The sequence below is a fragment of the Podarcis liolepis genome, assembly GCF_965112155.1.
Source record: "Podarcis liolepis genome assembly, chromosome: 2".
Classification (NCBI taxonomy): domain Eukaryota; kingdom Metazoa; phylum Chordata; class Lepidosauria; order Squamata; family Lacertidae; genus Podarcis; species Podarcis liolepis.
Genome location: NC_139555.1, coordinates 60167174 through 60188798, shown reverse-complemented (window position 1 = coordinate 60188798; position 21625 = coordinate 60167174). Strand labels below are relative to the sequence as shown.

Sequence of the window (21625 nt, the reverse complement as noted above, 5' to 3'; positions counted from 1 at the left end):
CTCTGCTTGTAATCCTGGAAACCCACCTCCAACTCATAGTGTGAAGCAACTTTTTCATTTGGATGCCCCACTCACACCTCATCTTGCTGGGAGCTGGGCATGTTTAGCCTGGAGAAGAGGAGGTTAAGGGGTGATATGATAGCCATGTTCAAATATATAAAAGGATGTCATATAGAGGAGGGAGAAAGGTTGTTTTCTGCTGCTCCAGAGAAGCGGACACGGAGCAATGGATCCAAACTACAAGAAAGAAGATTCCACCTAAACATTAGGAAGAACTTCCTGACAGTAAGAGCTGTTCGACAGTGGAATTTGCTGCCAAGGAGTGTGGTGGAGTCTCCTTCTTTGGAGGTCTTTAAGCAGAGGCTTGACAACCATATGTCAGGAGTGCTCTGATGGTGTTTCCTGCTTGGCAGAGGGTTGGACTCAATGGCCCTTGTGGTCTCTTCCAACTCTATGATTCTATGATTCTATGCTATAGCTTCTCCCAGAGTTAAGCAAGACACATAATTTGTCAAAGATTTGTTTGCAATGCTCAGAAAGTCAAGTTTGTATACCGAGTGTCTTCTATCTATTTCCCCTTCTGAGATGTATTTTTAGCACCTAGCTCTGGTTTGATGGTGGCAAATCATACATTGGTTACCACATATTACAACCAATCCATTGAAGAACATGTCTTCTCCTTTTGTACAGCTGTCACTTCCTTAGGGTGCATAAAAGGAAGATTTCCCCATTATATGAGCTTCTTCATAACTGCGGGGGGTGGGGGGTGGGAGGGTGGCATGGAGACTTCTTAGACTGAACTGTCATGAAAGCCTAGAATAGAACTGAAGTCTATCTGCTATTTTAAGTGGAGGATCAGAAAGGCATCACACTGGAATAAAGCTCTTTAGGTGTAACTCTGATGGAGGGTTCTCTGTGACACTGAAGAATCATCAGAGGTGTTCAGGTAATATAAACATTAATGCTATTTTATTACACGCTACTTTAAAAAGATAAACCGATTTCCCTCCAAGCTAAAGACAACTGAGACTGGGGCCTGAGAGCAAGTGTCTGAGTTTTCCAGTACCTTGCTTTGTAGAGATGGGCTAGGGGCTTTATTTGCACATATTTTAGATCATTGCCATAATTACTATTGTTATTCATTATTCATTTCCTTGGTTGACTCTGAGTTCCCAGAGTGAAATTAAGTACTTATGATCCTGGTGATCACAAATTATTATGATGTATGATACTTTAATTTCGGAAGAAACTGAGAAGTGTTGAATGGAGGCTAAGTGATCACGGTCTCCTCTTACAGTAGGACAGGGTACAATTGATACATGAGGAATGAGGCTTCATAGAATCATATGAATTGTAGAGTTAGAAGGGATCCCGAGGGTAATCAAGTCCAACTCCCTGCAATGCTGGAATCTCATCCATGACAGATGGCCATCTAAGCTCTGCTTAAAAACCTCCAAGAGGGTTGGTTGCACTGTTGAACAGCTCTTACCACCAGAAAGTTCTTCCAGATGTTTAGTCAGAATCTCTTTTCTTGTAACTTGAAGCCATTGGTTGGGGTCTTACCCTCCGGAGCAAGCGAAAACAAGCTTGCTCTATCTTCTAGGAGACAGCCTTTAGATATTTGAAGAATATCTTAAAAAATACCTGTTTGCCCCTGTACAGACCTGTAAGATCATTTAGATTGTCTTGGGAATTTTTACTTGTGGCACAGCAGCCTATAGAATATCACAGGGTAGTGACCTGAAAAAGGGCATTTTCTACCATTGTTCCTGCACAGGGATGCTCTTTCCTGTTTTTCCACCTTTTTATAATAACATTTTACTGGTTTCCAGTTTCTGTGATACAGTTTCATTGTTTTTATGTTGTATTTTTATTTATCACTTGGAGCTGTTTAGATATTAAGCATTTTAGAAATGCCTTTAATTCAGATAATGTACAGATAATAGAGAGCAGAAGAGAGCTCCGAGTGCATCCCTCAGCAGCAGGGTGACAACAAATTTGTGTTACTCCATTCATTGATTGTTCCTTTAAAAGAAACAAAGAAATTTTTTCTAAAGGGGAGGGAGGAGTTTTCTTATTGCATCCAGCAGGGGAGGGGTGGACACTAATTAGGACCATGTACCATTGGCTTCTCCTATAAAGTTGTAGAACTGTGTTTTAAAAAATGGGAGGACCTTTATGCTGAAGAAAAGTGGGTACATTCATATAAACGTGGTGAAGGTGGTTCTAGGTAAACTCTACAGCTTTATACCTATTACGTCTGGCGTTTCCCATAACAGTGGCAGAAGCTTTGCTACTAAATTTTTCTCTCAAGACTTCTACTAGAAAATAATAATGTGCTACTTTAATATGCAGGCATTTAAAGAAGTCTTATGAAAAGTTTAGCTAGCTAGTTATTGTTGTTTAAAAGGTTAAAGCAAGGAAGTGAGGGATCAAAGGCTTTCAAGTATATTATGGTGCTGAGATGTGGCAGCAAGTGTTTATTTCCACTTTAAACTGCCTTTGAATAAAAGTTGCTTTGATTGAATCACTACTTGACATTCCCGTGTCAACAATCAAGTCCAAGATTGCCAAGTCTTATGTACACTTTCTTGTCTCTTTCTAGACAAGTAAACCTTTAAGGGAAAAAATGAGGCATACATTTATTAAAAGCAGTGACTTTCAAGAAACTACAGAAAAATCATCACATCAATCTATTACCTTTTCTTAGACATCTGATACGTCACTCTCAGCCTAATCTACCTCACAGGTTTGATAAAATGGGGAGGAGAACTGTGTATGCCACCTTGCGCTCTTTTGAGGAACAGTGGGATACAAATGTAATGAAATAAAAATCAAAATCATAGAATTGTAGAGTTGGAAGGGACCCCAAGGGTCATCTCGTCCAACCTCCTGCAATGCAGGAATCTCAGCTAAAGCACCCATGGCAGATGACCATTCAACCTATGCTTATACGAATATGTGTAACTCCAAGGTGTGAATAATATATATAATAGGAATTCTATTGTCCTTGACATTGTTACCCTGAACTAAGATAATGGAAAACACCTCACCAAAACTGCCACACTATAAAAGTCTTGCTACAGTGGTTTCTTACTCAGACTGCTTTTACCACAAGTAGCACTGCACTGTTACATCTGAGGGATAAAAACCCAGATCAAATCCTGCTCCAGCTGCTAAATACTGACATGTACATAATGAATTAACTGTAATTCTGAATTTTACGCCTGTAGCTTTACATTTTCAGTATAATACAGTGGTCAAAAGAAACATTGGACATAACCCAGCCAAGCTCCCCATTGATTTCAATGAGAAAGTTGAGCACCTGCCTATTGTTAGTTGCTCCTCTTTTGCAGGGAATCTATTTAAATCTAAATCATAGTGCTGTAGGATACTCAGTGAAGAATATCTTTTAAAGGGCATGCTACTGTTAACACAGATCCCTCTGACATCACTGGTGTAATGATCATAAAAAGGTTTGCTCAAATGATGGGGTCATGACAAAAAAACATGATTTGATAAGATATAGGCTGTCAAAATGCATACAGTCACATACACATTAATAGGGTATATGTAAAAGGAGGAACCCTTTTACATATTGATATATTTCCTTTCCATGGCAGTGCTCAGCCAGTTTTCAGAAGTGTAGGAGATGGATGTGCAAGAAAAGTAGGGTAAAGACGACAACAGTGCTGAATGTTAGGTTTCTTTATATGTGTTGGGAAGCTTAATATACTTCTTTCACTCAAAATATGATGTCGACTTTGTTCTCTACTCCTCTCCTAAAATGTTGGCTGGAAGTAAGCAAGAAACCTATTCAATGCTACAGCTCAAACACGCCTGCATTGAGAAAGCTTTGTCTTTTTCACTTTTTCCCTTCATCCCACAGCCTCAAATAATAAGGCCAAAGATCAAAAGTCTCGCTAGCTTTTTAGGTCATTCAAGTATCTCGATATATTTGCAGGCAATTCTAGAAAGGTTATTAATTAGTGCCTGTTGAGAAGGGGATTCTTTGGACTCAAAACACCTGCTCAACCAAAAGTGGGCTTAAGTCATTACATGTAACATTGTCTTGGACAGCTGGTAACAAGAGACCCCAGCTTCCAATCACTTCAGATTCTGGAACAGATTCAAATAAGTGACCTATTTGTAAAAGGCTTCTTATTGTCTCAAAACCTTTTCACCTACACATTTCACACGTAAAAATGAACTGAAAATTGTACACTGAAACACTGGGCACAATGCACCGTTTAGACAGAAGCAGACTTAATAAAAAATACAATCTATAATAAATAGTTTTGGAATAGCCAGATTCAATATAGAAAAAGATACACATAAATTTGTGGGTACAGACCATAGCTCAGTGGAGCTTCTGACGACACACCAGCTGAACCCGTGTACTGATTGTACACATCTGAACTAGAAGAACTACTGATCTAATCTTTAAAAATGTGCAAATTTTTTGTTCTCTTAAATGAATGGGATATATATGGATGTTATAACTTAGATGGAAACAACTATTTAGTAGAAAAAAAACTATGGATAAGAACAGTTGCATTCTCTATGCCTTATGTAGCAATTGTACATGCTGAATTATTGTTTGCAGGTAAAATAAAATATCAATTTATATATATTGGGGCCTTGTGTTTGTGTTGGACTAGTGGAATGAACAAACCAAAAGAGAGACAAAAAGGCAAATCTGGATAATTTTTTTTCAAAGAAAGCTATGCAGTGCTCAACACTTGCTTACATGCCATGTGAATGCTTTATCTTGTATACATGTAGGTGGATCTGTGTCTCCATCCCTAAGACTTAATTAATTTCTAATTTCTAAGATTGGGCTGTTGAAGCTAAATTAGCTGCATCTTTGATCCTAACCACACTTTTTAGGGCAATAAACCCACTGAACACAGTGTGGGAATTACTTTCAAGAAAACATGCATAGGCTTCCACTGCACAGAATAACTAGTTTCCAGTGACATTTAAAAAACAACACCACCTCACTTTAGAAAAGGTACTAATTGCAAAACAACAACAACACTGGTGCTCTGAATAAATTTGTTTCTGTTGCTTGGAAATAAGAAAGAAAAGAGCTTTGCCCAATGTGGACAGATAATGAGATTACAGTAGTTAAAACTTAAAACTGTGCCAATACTTCCATTTCACAAATGAATAGGAAGAATATAATCTTTACTTTTTGCCTGCAGATGAACTTGATCCACTCGGTTTTTGTTAACTTACAGCAGCATCCTATCAAACTGCAGCACAGAAAAAAAATTCAGTGGAACACCTTCTCCAGAAGCGGTGTATCCAGAGAAATGTTAGCCATCATTTCCAATCATTTGGAAGTTGCTTTAAAACCACAGAGGAATACTCAAAATAGATTGCAGTGAAAAAAGCATGTGCTTCTTATGGCTCCATAAGCATAACCTGACAGCTCATGTCAGTGAAGTGATCACATGTTGGTAGAGGAAAATGCAAGCAGAATGGTGAAAGGCTGGAGATTCATGAGCTCTGGAAACTTATGCCTGGTTCACACAAACAGCACTGGGGTGGGAAGTCCATTCTGCTCAAGTTCAGACGGCAGACAAAGAAATCATACAGTTGAATTTCTCCCTGGGGGTGGGCCTTCTGCATATACATATTGGTAGACCAAGGAAAAGATTGATCCACAATTGTGCTTTCAATATCTAGTTTTTTTGTGAGCAGGAAGTTTTATATTAAGGATCATTCAGTTCTGTTATTCTGCCACAAGCAGTTTGACGCGGTACCATCCACAAACATGGAGTCTGCACTTAGTATTTACTAGGCTCCTGTGTGGGATTACTGTAGAGGTGTACTATTCAAGGGGCTTGGGCTATCCAAAAGAACATCTTTAGTGTCCTCTTGGTTTTCATGAAAGATTACAAATGCAGTTTGTCCTTTTAAATAATTAAAATAAATGGAAGGGAAAGCCAGATATAGTTACACACCAATAGCTTCTACTCAGGATTGCTGTTCCATGGTAACACTTAGGCCTGCCTACAATCTGCACCCTCCCTCCCTAAATACTCATTAACCCAAGAAAAAAGGCACTTTCACACAGAAAAGGTCTTGCAGTTCCTTGCTCAGAGACAGGCGGTTGCATGCTTAATAATAAATGGATAAAAAAGCATTCTGTTAAAATTATGTTTCCAATCTAGTGCCTGCCGTGGGAATATTTGTAGCACACAAAGCCTGCTGTGAATTTTTAACCTACAGATTGAAAAATTGCCCAAGTTTGACAAATTCTGTTGAGAGCAGGTGGGAGGCTGCTGACATTTCACTTAGTTTCAGCAAACTCTGCCGCCCCTCACTAGAGGGAAGGAGTAACAGGACTGACAGAAAGCCCCTTTCTCCCCCCCTCCGCCCCCCCGCTCCCTGCCTACTGCATGCTGTCAGTCACTGGAAAGTCAGTAGGGCAGCAGAAGGCCTGTTCCTTTTGCACAAAGCCTTGACACAGCGCCTGTTGGATGCAAGATTCTGTGGGCCCTCAGGCAAGAGACTGTATTTAGCCCCCTTATGCGCCCTTCCTCCACAGAACCAACACATTTTTAAACCACAGCACTCACCACTTGAGATGTCTTTAAAAGAGGGATTATTAGACAAATTCATGGTGGGGGGGGGAGGCTATTAATGTCTACAAGGCTTGATGGTTCTGTAAGCAGTGGAATTCACTCCCTGCAGTGGTATGTCTCACACCTTCCCTAAACAGCTTTCTGTGAACATAGAAGACCCAGAACTTTATCATAGCCTTTTACACTAGAGAGGAATGTTTTCAGGACCCACCCTGTTCTTGCGGCTGTATTTTCTTTTACCTGTTTTTAATTTCTGAATTTTAAATTGTTAAGACCTGTTGAAGGGTGGGTAGCAAGCTAGCAAGCTATTACTTATTAGCGGACAATAACAGGCAAGGGCTGTCCCCCTTACTCCCCCCAGTCCTGCTTGTGTGTTCCCTATATGCCTTTGGCTGGCCACTGTAGGAAACAGAACATTACGCCTTTGTCTGATATCCAGCAGGAGTCACAGCCGTTGCTCTACCCCAGAGGTCGGCAACCTAAGGCCCATGGGCCGGAAGTAGCCCATGAGCCGCCCCTGAACTGAGCTGCCCACTTGGTGAGTTCCCGCGTGCTGTGCTAAACTAGTGCAGCGCAGCATGGGGACTCTCTTCTGTGGCTCTGGAAATCGCTTCTGCACAAGCCCAGACACCGGAAATCGCGTCTGCGCATGTCTGCGGCACCGGAAATCGCTTCTACACATGCCCAGATGCTGAAAATCACTTCTGCACAGGTGCAATTTTTGGCATCTGGGCATGTGCAGAAGTGATTTCTGGTGTCGTACTGCGCTGGCCCAGCCCACAGAGGATCTCCACTGGAGTGATTCGGCCCATGCCTGGTAAGCCTTGCCTAACCCCAAGTATTATCCTATTTGTCTAATGCATTGCAGGGTACAGTTCTTCCCTAGATGGTCCATTAGCTACCTCACAGTTTCCCGACTTGACAGACTGCAAATGGTGATTAAATTTCAAACCCTGTTTCTATATGCAAAAAATAAAGAAAAATAAAACAAAATAATGGGTAGTTTGAAATAGCAGGAGAATGTACCACAGCATAACTAAATGACAGATTCCACATTAGCTGTCATTAGAGTTATTGTTGACTTGCTGAACTTGTGAACTTATCTCAAACTTTATTTTTAGATTGTCATCTTACTGCCTTGTGCTGAATCCGAGCTGGTTGGCTTGATGACACGATTTGCATCTTCATGAAGAGCACCAAACCAGTCTTTTAGGCGGGATGCAAGGGTCCTCAGCTCCTTGTCTGTGCAAGCTGTTAAGAAAATGACAACAATTAAATTAGTGAGAACATGCTACACATGTCCTAACAGAAGATGATTATTGTTCTTCTGTTTCTTGAAGAATAAACTTTGATTCAAAGACATTTAGATTTCAAAGAGACAAGGAGTAGCAGGTCAAAGGGTTTATCAAGAAAATTCAAGGCAGCAAGACAAGATTTATTATTATACTTGAATATTGCCTAAGTGGGAGACAATTTATGGTTTACAATCCAGACAAAAATCCATCTCACAAGATGTGTGGGAATTTTTTGGTTGTCACCTTTTAGGTCTTCTGAGAAAGAACATCAATCAAACAGCAATAGGAAAAAAGAAAGCCATCTAGCATTGCTATTAGAACAAGACCCTGAAAATAATTTATATCCCTTGTTTGGTTTAGTTTAAAGCTATTGTCATGGCAATAGGAAATCTTTCTTTTAATGGAAGCTGTCATGTTCTCCAATTTGACGACAAATAAGACTTTGCAACCTCTTAAGGGTGTCTCTGCTTCTTCATCTTACCTGGATGAAAGCATACACTGCTTGATTCCATTATAAATTTTTATTGGGAAACATCTAATTTTTTCTCATAAATTTCTGCCAAGAGATTAGTGCCCAGCAGAAGCCAGTATTTATTAGCGGGGGGGGGGGGGGAATTAGACAGTGCTTCCTGACACAAAGAATGTTCCAGATTTGCATTATCTTCAGTGTTTGAATTCACAGATTGAAGCCATTTTATCATTCTTGTCATAAACTCATTCTAAAATTTAAATAACTTTTCTTCAGATACAAAAGAAGGTTTTTCTCTAGTAGCATAGGACATGCTTTACAGAATAATCCACAGCAGAGAATCCCCATTCACTGCATATTTTAATACAGCCCCTCCAACTATCTCTGATAGAGTCACATGAATGTCACTGTGCTTTATAAAGCTAAGTGACACGACAGGTTCTCTTTTTGCTGCAACGACCTTAGAGTTTAAAACTGTGAGAAGAAAAAAGAGCATGACAAACGACAGGGATGGCCAACAGAAGGACAGTGTATCAAAGGCAAAGGCAAAATCAATTGCATGAACCAATACAACTGAAGATCATATCAGAAGGCAAGAGAACATAGACTTCATTTGTGAAATATGCTCAGCAGCCAAAAAACCAATTTCTTTACATGGTACAATAAACAACTGTGTTTTGCTACCTGTGACCTGCCAGGGCTACAAAAACAATTGGTGGGGGAAGTCCAGGCATCTTGGTTGGCCACTATATATGGTTGGTGGACTACATTCAGGTTATGGTGGCTCTTACATTGGTTAGGTCAGCACTATTCACTAGATCATGGTAACTTTCACACTCATTCTCAAGTCACCAGCAAATAAACTGGGCTCTACAAAATCTACTAAATAAGAAATGAAGACTTGCTGTTCTTACATGATCTCAAAGTTTCTTTTCTTAACCAAAGACATAAACATGTAAAATTGGCAAATTATAGTGAAGGGAAATGCAATTTTAACAAGAATGCTCTTTTTATTACCAAAAAGGCTATGTATTATTCATCATTCTATTCTTTATTATCAGAAACATATGTAACCTTATATTTTATTTATTATATTCTTCCTCTTCCTTGGTTTGCTTTCACGTAGGAGCAAAATACCTTAATTAATGAATTATCTGAGGATATGAAGTATTCTTTCCTCCCAAAAGCTGAACTGCTGATAATGAAAAAGTACTTCCCATTTCTCATCAGTTTTACTTGTTGTAGCCCTTTGGAAAAACTCTGGGCTGCTGAAAACACTTAGAGGTAATTTCTCCCCTCCCCCCAAGCACCACAATTTTTGTACTTCCTGGTTCTCATGGGCAAACTCTGGTTTGTTCAAACTCCCCCCTCTCAAGTTTCAACGAGAGAGCAAATTATGGCTTGTCAGGAAGTGTAGAAATCCAGTGGAACTTCGGATTAAGTACTTGATTCGTTCGGAGGTCCGTTCTTAACCTGAAACTGTTCTTAACCTGAGGCATCACTTTAGCTAATGGGGCCTCCTGCTGCTGCCGCGCCGCCGGAGCACAATTTCTGTTCTCATCCTGAAGCAAAGTTCTTAACCTGAAGCACTATTTCTGGGTTAGCGGAGTTTGTAACCTGAAGCATATGTAACCTGAGGTACCACTGTATTGGTATGTGAAAGGAAAGGGAAAGTGGAAGAGGGAGCCTGTAAGCCCAAGGCTGGTGCACTTTCTAGCATATCCAACAGTTATCGTGCATGCATCCAGAACTTAACACAACTTGAAAATCTAACTACTAACACAGAATCTAAACGTGCATAATCAATAATTTATAAAATCATTAGTGACATACGATTAGGACAAACAAATTTGATGAATCATACAGTGGTGCCTCGCAAGACGGAAAACTCGCTAGACGAAAGAGTTTTCCGTTTTGGAGGTGCTTCGCAAAACGAATCTCCTATGGGCTTGCTTCGCAAGACGAAAATGTCTTGCGAGTTCCTGCGGGGTTTTTTCCTCCCCCCCCTTTTCTAAACCGCTAAGCTGATAAACCGCTAAAAGCCGCTAATAGTGCTAATAGCGCTAATCTGCTAATCCGTCAATGGGCTTGCTTCGCAAGACGAAAAAAACCGCTAGACGAAGAGACTCACAGAACGGATTCTTTTCGTCTTGCGACGCACCACTGTACTTGGTAATCTGATCTATATACAGTAATTGAGGAGGTAGATTGGCAGAGCCTGTGGGGCAAAAAGCCCTTAAATTCAGTGCCCAGGCTCATAAAACAGAATACTCTTAAGCTGCTACACAGATGGCATTTAACAACTTTGAGGTGCAGTCATATTAATGAAGCTATTTCTGCTCTTTGCTGGAGAGGGTGTAAAGAGATTGGAACATAGACATATGCCATGGGCCTGCAGCAAATTACAGCCATTTTGGAAAAATGCTGTTGGTGAAATAAGTTTGATCACAAAACAAATGTTATTTGCACCCCACCTTTAGTACTGGTAACAATCTTTAAAAATGAAAATGTCAAGCTGAGATACAAATAATTGATTGCTTTTCTTTAAGTAGCAGTTTGACAACTTGTTGCCCCAAATTAGAACACTTGCAAATGTCACAATGGAAATGAAAGTTTGGATTACCTTTAGAAAAAATATATATAAATGATCAAGAAAATTAAAGCCTTAGCTGGAAAGAGAGATTGGGGTGATTTTATAGATACATGGTACCCTTTCATCACATACTCGACAGAGCATCAACTACAGCAGCATCCATTGGACTTGCATTTGAAATTGTGGAATAATGTCTTCCCTTAGGAATCTGTGGTTTGGGAGAGGCGAGGGGAAAGGAAAATGGGGAGTTATGCTCACAGTGGTGGGTGTGTGCATGCACATGTGATTGCATTCCAATATTTCTCCCTGGTCAGTACTAATAGAAATTCCATTTAAAGCCAGTTGGGAAGCTGGGAACGCACTTTAGAAACAGGTTTCCTAATATTCACTGCTGACATTTCATAAAACCAAGCAAGTAGCTCTTTTATGAAAATAAATGTGCGTATTTACACTGACGTTCCCCATCCCCCACTGCCTGTAGAGGGAAGAAGAAAAAGGCTGTTATTCTTCAATGCTGGGGAAACTACATTTTTCTAGATACAAACATTTCATGTCAAAGTAGTTCCCCAGTGTTATCATGCACAATGTTCTGGGTGTTTTAATGGCCAGCTTTCTAGAAGCACAGTGCCTGTCCTGATAACCACCTCTGATCCTGCTGTCACTTATTTACACCTGGTGCTGCAAATAAAGCTGGAGACAACAAGATGCGTAGTAATAGCTGTGAGATGAATGCAGGACCTGCCAAAGCAGCCGAACAGAGGAAACACATTCTGATGTGGAGCTTACATAAAACAGGGTTTTTAAAGAACAAAGCTCAGAGATAAAATAGCACAAAGACAGAGGGCTGCCGTTCAAAGATGCACAGAGAGAAGCACAGTGCCATAGCCTACTTTCCTAGTTCATGTCAGATGCTTCTCTGTAAGTGTTAATTAATTCTGTGAGAACCTTGAAAGTTTTGGCAGTTCAGCTTACTCAGATGCCCAGAAATCTGGAAGCTAATCAGAGACTGATGCAAACTATTTTAGCATACTGGGCAGGAAGATTATACTTCTCTATTGTACACCACCTGTAATGCTTTGCCAGATGTTTCTCCCTTTCTGGCATGGTGCTTCTGCTTTCAACAGCTGCACAACAGGCTGCAATTCTGTGTAGCTTTCTCTAGCATGGTAGTGTAGTGATGCTACAAGTTCTCCTCACTGACAAGTTGCAAAATTTATTCTAGTGAGAAAATATGAGGTTTTTTATTTGTTGCTGTTGTTGTTGCCAATTAATTGGTTACCTTTTATTCTGTCAGGACTCCTGTGCTTTTGGTAATGGATAAAGAAAGCAGTGTTTGGGGTTTTTTGTTTTGTTTTAGCAGTCATTTTCACTGCAAAAACAGGATAGCTGCAGCAAGAACATTGCAGAATTGCGAGAACGTTGAAGGAAGTCTGTGCTTCAGTTTGCCATTTTGGAAAATGCAAATGTTGCAGGGTCACCTTTAAATGCTAGCTGAACTGAATTCATTCCCCATCTTTCCTTCCACTAGTGACCCCTTTTATTCCTATGCCAATGCAGATCCCACACATATTCCAACCACCCTCTCTCCCTTCATTCTTTACTGCCTTTTCAAATGTAATACCACTTTTTTCTCATCCAAAGCAGGGCCCCATTTGCCTCAACATGGGGAGGAAAAAGAAGATGCACTTCATAAGATTGGGGCAAAGCTTGTGGTGTACAAAAATTCAAACCATAAGGAAGTTAGGAGTATACAGATACAACTGGTGCCAATGGGAAGTAGGCAAATGTGATACCCAATGATTGCAACATTATGCAATTACTTGCATGTGTCCATGGGCTGTTGTAGTTCATCTAACATTACAGGAAGAATGTCATAATGTCTTAACAAAACCCAGTGCCTTTCACTGCTGTCAGTTATCACATTTATCTGACCATCATATGTAGTTTCTGTGCATGTGATCATGGATGCTGCAAAATTCACATTCCCACTTCGTATGGCGCAAGTCTTTCCCACTTGCATACAACCTTGGATCAATGCATAGACAGAAAAGCAAGGCCAAGAGAAGCCACCCAACTCCCCTCCTGCCAATCTTTCCGAGATTAAGATAATGGTAAATGTCACATTTCACTGAAAAAATATTTTAAGCTTTACACATAAGTAGGGCTTCTCAGGGAAATGGCTGCTTCTTTAAAAGAAACGAAAGCTTAACATGAATACTCTGCAGCAATCTATACAATAAGAGTGATTTCCTTGGAGAGTTGAAGTAATCCTAATGACCATGAAAACAATCTGCCTGTACATTAAGGAGAACAGAAACAAAACTAATTTAGTGGAAAAATACGGGTTGAGATTCTTTGTTCTGTTTGTAGCCTTCCAAGTAGCTTGCCAGGTGATGTTGTGGCAAATCAGTATTCTTCATTGTAAATCAAAGCAAGCTCACCCAGCTTAGCCTGAAATGGGTGAAGTTTGCATTGAGGGCAAATGGACATGGTCTTTGTTTGGGAATAAGCAGTGAAAAAATTATCCTAAGAGTGTGGTGCTTACAATGGCTAGGCACAGTCTGAACTGGTTGAAAGTAAGCACAGGCTGACTATGGAGATAATAATGTTGACAATATCAGATTCTCTGCATCACACCCTATTTTTTTATTTTCTTGTTTTCACCACTGGTTAGGAAAGTAATGAACTTCCATAGGAAGCATCACATCTCTCTCTTCCAAATGAGAACTGATGTCAGATTTTCCCCTCCCCACCACTGCAGAAACCTTTGCAGCCCCAATGATATCAGAGTAGAAGAGCTGGTAGGCCTGGAAAAGGGACGTGCTGCATACCCTCCAACATTTCTCTGATGGAAATAGGGACATCCCATTCCACAATCCCATTTTACTATTTATACCCCCTCCCCATATCACTAGGTTGCCCCAGCTACTCTGGGCACCTTCCAACACATATAAAAACATAATAAAATGTTAAACATTTAAAAAACTTCCCGATACAGGATTGCCTTCAGACGGCTCAGGGGTTGAATAATGCCATACCCGTCAAAATTTCTCCAGTGAAAATAGGGACATCCTAAGGAAAAGTGGGACATTCTGGGATCAAATCAGAAACCGGGGCAGCTTCTCTAAATTGGACAGCCCTGGAAAATAGGGACACTTGGATGATCTGGTGGGATGGATGAGGAGGAGGACTTGGATCCAACGCCTTCTCAATCCAAGAAGAAACCTATGCTAACCCAGCCCAGGAATTGTTGCAGTTTATTTCCCTTCCACTGGAAACACAAAACAAAACAGAAAAGGAAGGAGAAACACAAGAAACTCTCTCTGCCCTCATTTCTGCCCTCTCAGCTAGACTTCTGAATTTTAGTGGGACCTTTCTGCATGTATGGCTCAGTGAAAAAAACCACACTGCTGTGGTTTCATTCAATGTTTTTCATTCAATGTAACTAATGATGAATTCTGTGGCAGCTCATAAGAATAAAACTGCAGAATGAAACTCATGCAGCTCTACTCAAATATGTTTGACATATGAAATTAATTAGATCCCAGCTGGTTATTGTTTTTATTTTAATTCCTTTAAAAATTAGATGTTTTCATAATTTGTTTCTTTCATTACCTACCCATGGGAAATGAAGTAAGTCTCCTTGTGATGTGCTTCTTATTTATTTACTTAGCAAAAAGGTAAGCAAATATGAAATTATCAACTGTACTTGTACGGAGCCAAATCATTTATTTTAATCTGAGCTGTTTACTTAGTATAATGTGTGTAATCATGCGTATGACATTATAATGCTTTACTCGTGGGTTAGCTGCATTGGCTTGCAGCCCATCGCATATTGAGAAGATCCATGTCATCTGCCGATCCTTTAAGATGTGTATGTGGTGTGCATGCATCATTTTAAAAACCACAGGAAAAAATAATAGGCAAAGACTGAATCAACTTGCCAAGAAAGGAAAATAAATGAAAGATGGAAAACTGAGATAGAAAAGACAGGATGTTGGTTTTTTAATGTGAGGATTGACATACTTAATTTCAAAGTAATTTTATTTCATGACCACAATGCTTAACATATAAATCTAAATAAATTAGCATGAAAACTGGATCAAGCTGGAAGGGATGAATCATCTTATTTCCAATCTGTATCACTTTCCCCTGTGTTCATTCATAAATCTCTTCCATTACATTTCCGCATTAATGTGCATTAAAAACAACTGGCATGAAAATTCACATTTGCATACTATTTTAAATTTAACCTGGTGCCTCAGATTGATGAAGCTAGGTGTTTGGATAGAAACCTTGGAGAGGGCATTGTAGAGCTGAGTTGCTACCACTAAAAAGGCCTTTTATTCAAGTCACCACCCTAGTTGTCACCTCAAACAAAGCGAGGGGGGCGGCGGTTCTGGAGAATGTTATTCAAAGATGATCATATGGGCCTTTAGAAATCTGGGTTCCAAGCTATATAGGGCTTTTCTAATAATAATAATAATAATAATAATAATAATAATAATAATAATAATATATTATTTATACCCCGCCCATCTGGCTGGGCTTCCCCAGCAACTCTGGGCGGCTTCCAAAAAAATATTAAAATACTATAATACATCAAACATGAAAAGCTTCCCTAAACATTCTGAGCTGAGCTCAGGATAGGAAGCCAGCGCAGCTCTTTTAAAACTGGTGGTGTGGTTTCTAACTGGCTACCAGCACCTGCCAACCATCTAGCTGCCATATTCTGAGCCAATTTCAAAGGCAGCTCAGGGCATGAATGCACTGTAGTAGTTTAATCTGGATTTGAACAGGGTGCGGATAACAGTGGTCAGGTTTTCTTTTTTCAAAAGTGATAATAGCTGATGTACTACCGTAAGCTGGGAAAAGGCACTTTGTGCCACAGGTGGCATCTAGAGCAGCAATATTCAGCTTTTTTGAGACCCAGGATCAACTTTCAGCCCAAGCATGCATTTGAGGACTCACTAAGGTTTTTAGCAATATATTGGTTTGGTTGTAGCACTGCAGTTGTGACCCACCATAGATCAGGCCATGACCCACTCACTGAAGACCTATGATGTAGAGAAGCCATAGGCAAAGTCGGCCCTCCAGATGTTTTGAGACTACAATTCCCACCATCCCTGACTACTGGTCCTGTTAGCTAGGGATGATGGGAGTTGTAGTTCCAAAACATCTGGACGGCCAACTTTGCCTATGCCTGATCTAGAGTAAGGGGTGGATCTAACAGCATCTCCACCCTGGGAACTTGACTCTCCCTCACACTCACATAAAGGAGCTCCAACTGGGAGCTGCCTAGTGGAACCAATCCCAGCAGAACTTGCATTTGGCACTGTGACAGCCACCTCACAGCCATTCTGGGGCCCCGCCATCAGAGGAAAGGTAGTACACCTCTCTGGTTAGCCAACTCTTGCCCCTTTTAAATCAACCTATAAACCTCCCTTAGGCCTCTCAAGGTGGTGTAGTTTATGGTTTCTACGCATGGAGGTGTTAAAATAAGAAAAGATAACTGGCTTATGAAAAATTTGTGTTAAAGGGACAGAAAGTATTTCCCAACGGGGAAAAAGAACACACAAGAGTTAAGCATCATTATTTCTCCATCTTTATAATTGCATATCCTAGAGTAGAATCGTGTCCTCCAATCCTGGTACATATAATTTCCTCCACTCTCTCTGAGCCCACATAATTCTTTTTTTGTCTCTTGAGTGAACTAATCCTGTAACTAACTAACCAACCAACCAACCAACCAACCAACCAACCAACCAACCAACTCTGGCTACCTGTTAATAGAGCATTTGCCCACCTGCCTCCTGCCAATCATAAGTTTCACCCAGCGGGCAACAAGAAGTCATGGAACCCCTCAGACAATAAATGTGCCCGCAATCCTTCACACAATGGAGTTCTACTGTTTTCTCATCTGAGTCGCAGGGTAAATTAGGTATAGCAAGTTAGCCCTATAATCCTCAAATGAACAGGCAAGAAATATTTGCATTTCCACATCATACACAATAATAGTCCATCTAAAAGCAAGGCCCATACAGTCAGTCCATTTCATCAAAGCTTTGTTCTTTCACAGGCACCAAATTTAAAAGGCACCAAATACAACTGCTTGCTTGCCAAGGCCATTTGTCCCAGGCCTTTTGGTTATTCTCTGCTCAGCTTGAAATAACAATGGGCTTCAGGAAAGGACAAATGAAAAAGGAATAGACAAATCTGAGTCAGTTGAGCTCCCCACTTCATCAGGGAATATAAAGTAAACCATCTGTCTTGAGACTGGAACCAGCAACCCTGTTGGAGTCCCCAACATTTCCTTAAACACCGTCACACTACTTTTATAGGGATATACTGGAATATAGCAGAGTTTACCAATCCTATTAGGTGCATTTCCATCCAGAAGAATGGGCTTGATTTACACAGCTAGACCTCAGTAGATGGCCTTGGATCCAAGCATTGGTCTATAAGCCTGCACTCTAGCAGGAAAGCACACACAGCACCATTCCCTTAGGACAGCCAGCTCCCAACTTCCCACAGATCTGGGATTAGGGAAGAGGACTGCTAGATAAAACAGCAAAGGTTAAAGCAGGGGTGGGCAACTTCTAACTATTGGCCGTGCTGGATGGGGCTTGGATGAGTTGGAATCCAATAGTATCTGGAATGTCACAGGTTGTCTGTCCATTGCTGGCTTAACTTAAGTACTGGAATAACAGAGGATTAGCTGTTCAAAGCTCAGCTTCCAAGCTATTTGTTAATATGTGGAGGACTGCAAACAGAACTTGGAAGCAAATGTTATATGCAACTATTTGAACAAACCCCACCCCCCTAAATGCAGGTGCCTTCGTCAATAAGAATGCAGTGAAGATAAATGCCCTTTTTATTGTGATGCAGCATTACATATAGATATACAAAGACTCATTTCTCTCTAATAATATATGTGGTAATTAAAAGAACCTGAAAGTCTCACCCTTTTACATACGCTTATTCTCTTTCCTTAGACTCATTAGTAATTGTCTCAGGATCTATGTGGTTATGGATACTGAATTATTGTAATTTTTAAGTAATTTCCTGCTTTGTGATTTAGTTGAAATATCACTCAGAATTTGAAACAGTCTGAATAAAGGTATCATACTTAACTAGAAAGGAGGCAGATGTGTATTACAGATCAGAAGCTGTGTAATTGGGAATAGGGGTCTTAAGAATCCAACATGTAAGTGGCCAACTAAGATGAGAATCAACACACGTGTGTATTTTCCCCCTCCCCAATTTGCTGTCCAGAAGGGATCTTTGCTGAACTGACATAAATCTAATTCGACTTGGCTCCAGCAAGATGAAAAGAGGCAGTTGCAAGTCAGCATATGCTTACAAAAACCGTTTTTCTCCTCCATTAGCTTTTTTGCATGCCCAGCTGATTTTGATTTTATATTATGTGCGTCCTCTATGCTTTTATTTGTATGTTCCCTGCTGAATGTTATCATGTCTCCTACCACCAGGGCTTCATTAAAGTAGAATGTTGTCATACAGCGAATTACTCTGAAATGTGAAAACAGAGACAGACTTCAAAAGGAAAATGAGGTGTTCTGGGGCATCATGGGGATGGCAGCATTTAGAGGTGTCCCAATGGATCCTCCCTGCAATTTTCTGAAAACCTGACAGAAAGGCAATGAGTGTGTGCAAATGAGGAGAAAAAGCAGCTCCCTCGTGAGCTGCAATGGAAAGAACTCCATGGAAAGAACAAAGAATCTCTCTACCCTGCTGTTCCTTCTAAATTGAAATGAATGAAGCTTCTGCTGGCAGGGCACTTTGAAGAGCAGCTCCTAAGCAAGCACGATTCCGATGCTGTACCCAAAGACAGGACATGCAAACAGTAGGGACATGGTTGCATTCAAATCAAGGCAAATTAAAATAAGGCAGAAGGGGGCTGCAGCTTGTGGTTTCCAGCTTCTGAAATCACAACTCTCTTCCGTAAAACATTTCAAAGAGAGGGGTGATCTACAACACATCACTCATTTCTGGGGCAACCCAGTCAGATGAGTGGGGTACAAATAATATTTTTGTTTTATTAATTATTTCTGAAAACACATGGAACAACCCTCTGTCTCTGCACACTTCATGTCTAGGTATGTTCTGCTATGCATGGACACTGTCTCGGAGACAAATGTATTAGTGGCAATTCTGATAATGCTTTTGCACATATCTTCAGAGATTTGTGGTTGTCCTGAAAGGGTATGCCTGCTCTGACTTTGAAAGATGTCGCAGAAAGTGTCCTTTAAGTGGTTTAGTTGCTTTTGAGGCCCCCAAATATCCATAATAATTGTGCTGTACAAAGGAAGGTGGATCCTGACCCCTGTGTTTGCTTGCAGTTGTGTCTATGTTACAATCATGTAAGGAAGAACAACATAAGCCTATGCTGGCTGCAGAGGGCACACAGTGCAAAGAACATTAATATGATGAAATCATCACCTAATGATTTTCTCTCCCAGGAACCAGAGAAGTGACTAGTAGCTTGTTGATTAGGAATCTACATAGATACTATGTTTTCATTTAAAACAGTTGATTTTTTTTAAAAAAATGTTTATAGCTACACAGACATGGAAATTATTCTGACTTAAAAATAAACAGCTTCAGGAAGTGTTGCCCTGGGAGGTGGGTTGGCTGTCAGGATTCCTAACAAAACAGGCATCCAGAGCAAGCAAATCGATCCTCAGCTAGTGGGCTAATAATAAAGTAGACATCTGGTGAGGAGATTAAAAAGCAAAATGTCAGAGGAGATCAGAATTCCTACCTGGTGCAGTACCTACTGTTACTTGCGTATCATTACCATAATTTTATGTCTAGGCCGTCACATTCCCTAAAGTGTGAATCTATCCTGCAAATGGGAAGCCACATGCACCAATAAGAATGGTTATGTAAATCCTGAAAAAGTCTTAATAACAGTATTCTTTTTCCTTACTATTAAAGGGGCCTAGCACTGATTTTCTGGATTCAAATATTTAATTTATTTAATGGATTGCTTTTGTCATTAAAAAACTAAGTTGAAGTCATTGTTAATATATTTTAGTCAACATACACATAGAATGGAAGCTCATTGTGCAACACAGGATGAGTAGGTAAAGTTAGGATTGCAGCCCAAGTCTGGATCCAATCCATTGTCTTCTCCAGCCGTAGTTTGTTCTTTTCATAGAACATTTCCACAAACTATCCCTCAATTTCCTATTATTTCTATGTAGAAGTCCTGATTTTTTTTACAAGAAGCTAGTTTTGAGGAGTCAAAAGACAGTAGGGTCCATTCCCTATATTCTATCAGAGGGAGAGTGCATGCACAAGGGGATACCTGATTTGTCCAAGTACAGGTTACAAATTTGAGGGGAGTTGTAAACTTATATGAAATGTAGTGTCACTTAGCTGACACTTAAATTCCTCTAATTTCCCTAGAACTCTCAGGCACACCTATACTTAAAGATCAGACAACAGCCAAATACACTAGGTAAAGAATCCTTGTTGTCTCACTTTGAGAAGAATACCACAGCACCTTCTACACACCTTAGTGCTGTGTTGTGTTTTTATTATCTGTTCTAGCATGTATGCAAGAGGTAATTAACCTCTGTTCTTATAACTGTCCTCCTCTCTCTAAATGTGAAGTATGAAATATTTTATTTATTTCATATAATATACCTGTTGATTGTAACCAACCAACCAACCAACCAACCAACCAACCAACCAACCAACCATCAACATTACTGTGGTGATTTTAGCCATTTGCCCATGTTCCAGGAATGAGGAAGAACAGAATCACCCCATTTTTCCTTACAACAATCTGGATTTCCACTGGCCAATTTAAAACCACAATTGTATGCAATTGGCTAAGCTGCTAATGTTATTGACTAAAATAGTGCAGCGTTCTTTGAACACTTACATGCCAACATATCTGAAGATGTTTCTGAAGAAGTGTGCATGCACATGAAAGCTCATGCCAGTAACAAACTTAGTTGGTCTCTAAGGTGCTACTGGAAGGAAATTTTTATTATGCCAACGTATGTATTCACCATCTTGTAGCAAACTCTCTGTTGAGCCTTCCACCATTAATAAAGGGAGCATTTTAGAACCAAGACTTTGAGCTGACCTCTAGCAAGTCTGGCAGAGTTGACAAGTCAAGGAGCAGGATAGTAAGTTAACTTTTGATAGCCAAGCACTACAATATCCCCACTGGTTGAACAGCTGCATTGAAAGGAAATGTAAGGTGCCCAAACATGTACCTCATTACATCCCTAGCACAGTGTTTCCCAACCACTGTTCCGCGGCACACTAGTGTGCCGCGAGATGTTGCCTGGTGTGCCGTGGGAAAAATTAAAAAATTCGAAAGATTTTTTTTTAAGTCAAATTTTCGATTGGGGCGCCGTCACTAGATGACCCCTGGGGTTCCCTCCCTCCCTCCCTCCCGCTCTGCGCCTCCCTCCTCCTCCGGGGAGGCCCTTCCTGGCTCTCGGCCAAGGCTTGGCGGCTGCCACTCACTCGCTCGCTTGCCCACCCGTCCCTCCATCCCTGCACCCGGCCTCTCCCCCTCCGTCCCCGGCGTGGGGGCTGCCGGGATCCGTAGTCCCCTCGCCCTTGGGCTCCGTGCCCGCGCGGGGTGCGCAAACTACGTTTCCCAGCGTGGCCTGGCGGGCCGGGCATT

The 21625-nt window shown here is 40.6% G+C and overlaps 1 protein-coding gene across 2 annotated transcripts in view; it reads right to left on the bottom strand.

The window, feature by feature from the left end:
- The window catches only part of SPOCK1 (SPARC (osteonectin), cwcv and kazal like domains proteoglycan 1), a 394124-nt gene that overhangs the window by 11410 nt on the left and 361089 nt on the right, over positions 1-21625 (bottom strand). For both annotated transcript variants that reach the window (XM_083488164.1, XM_083488163.1), the window contains exon 7: positions 7731-7847. In XM_083488164.1, coding sequence (XP_083344290.1) covers positions 7731-7847 — 117 coding nt within the window. The remainder of the gene's footprint in view (positions 1-7730; positions 7848-21625) is intronic.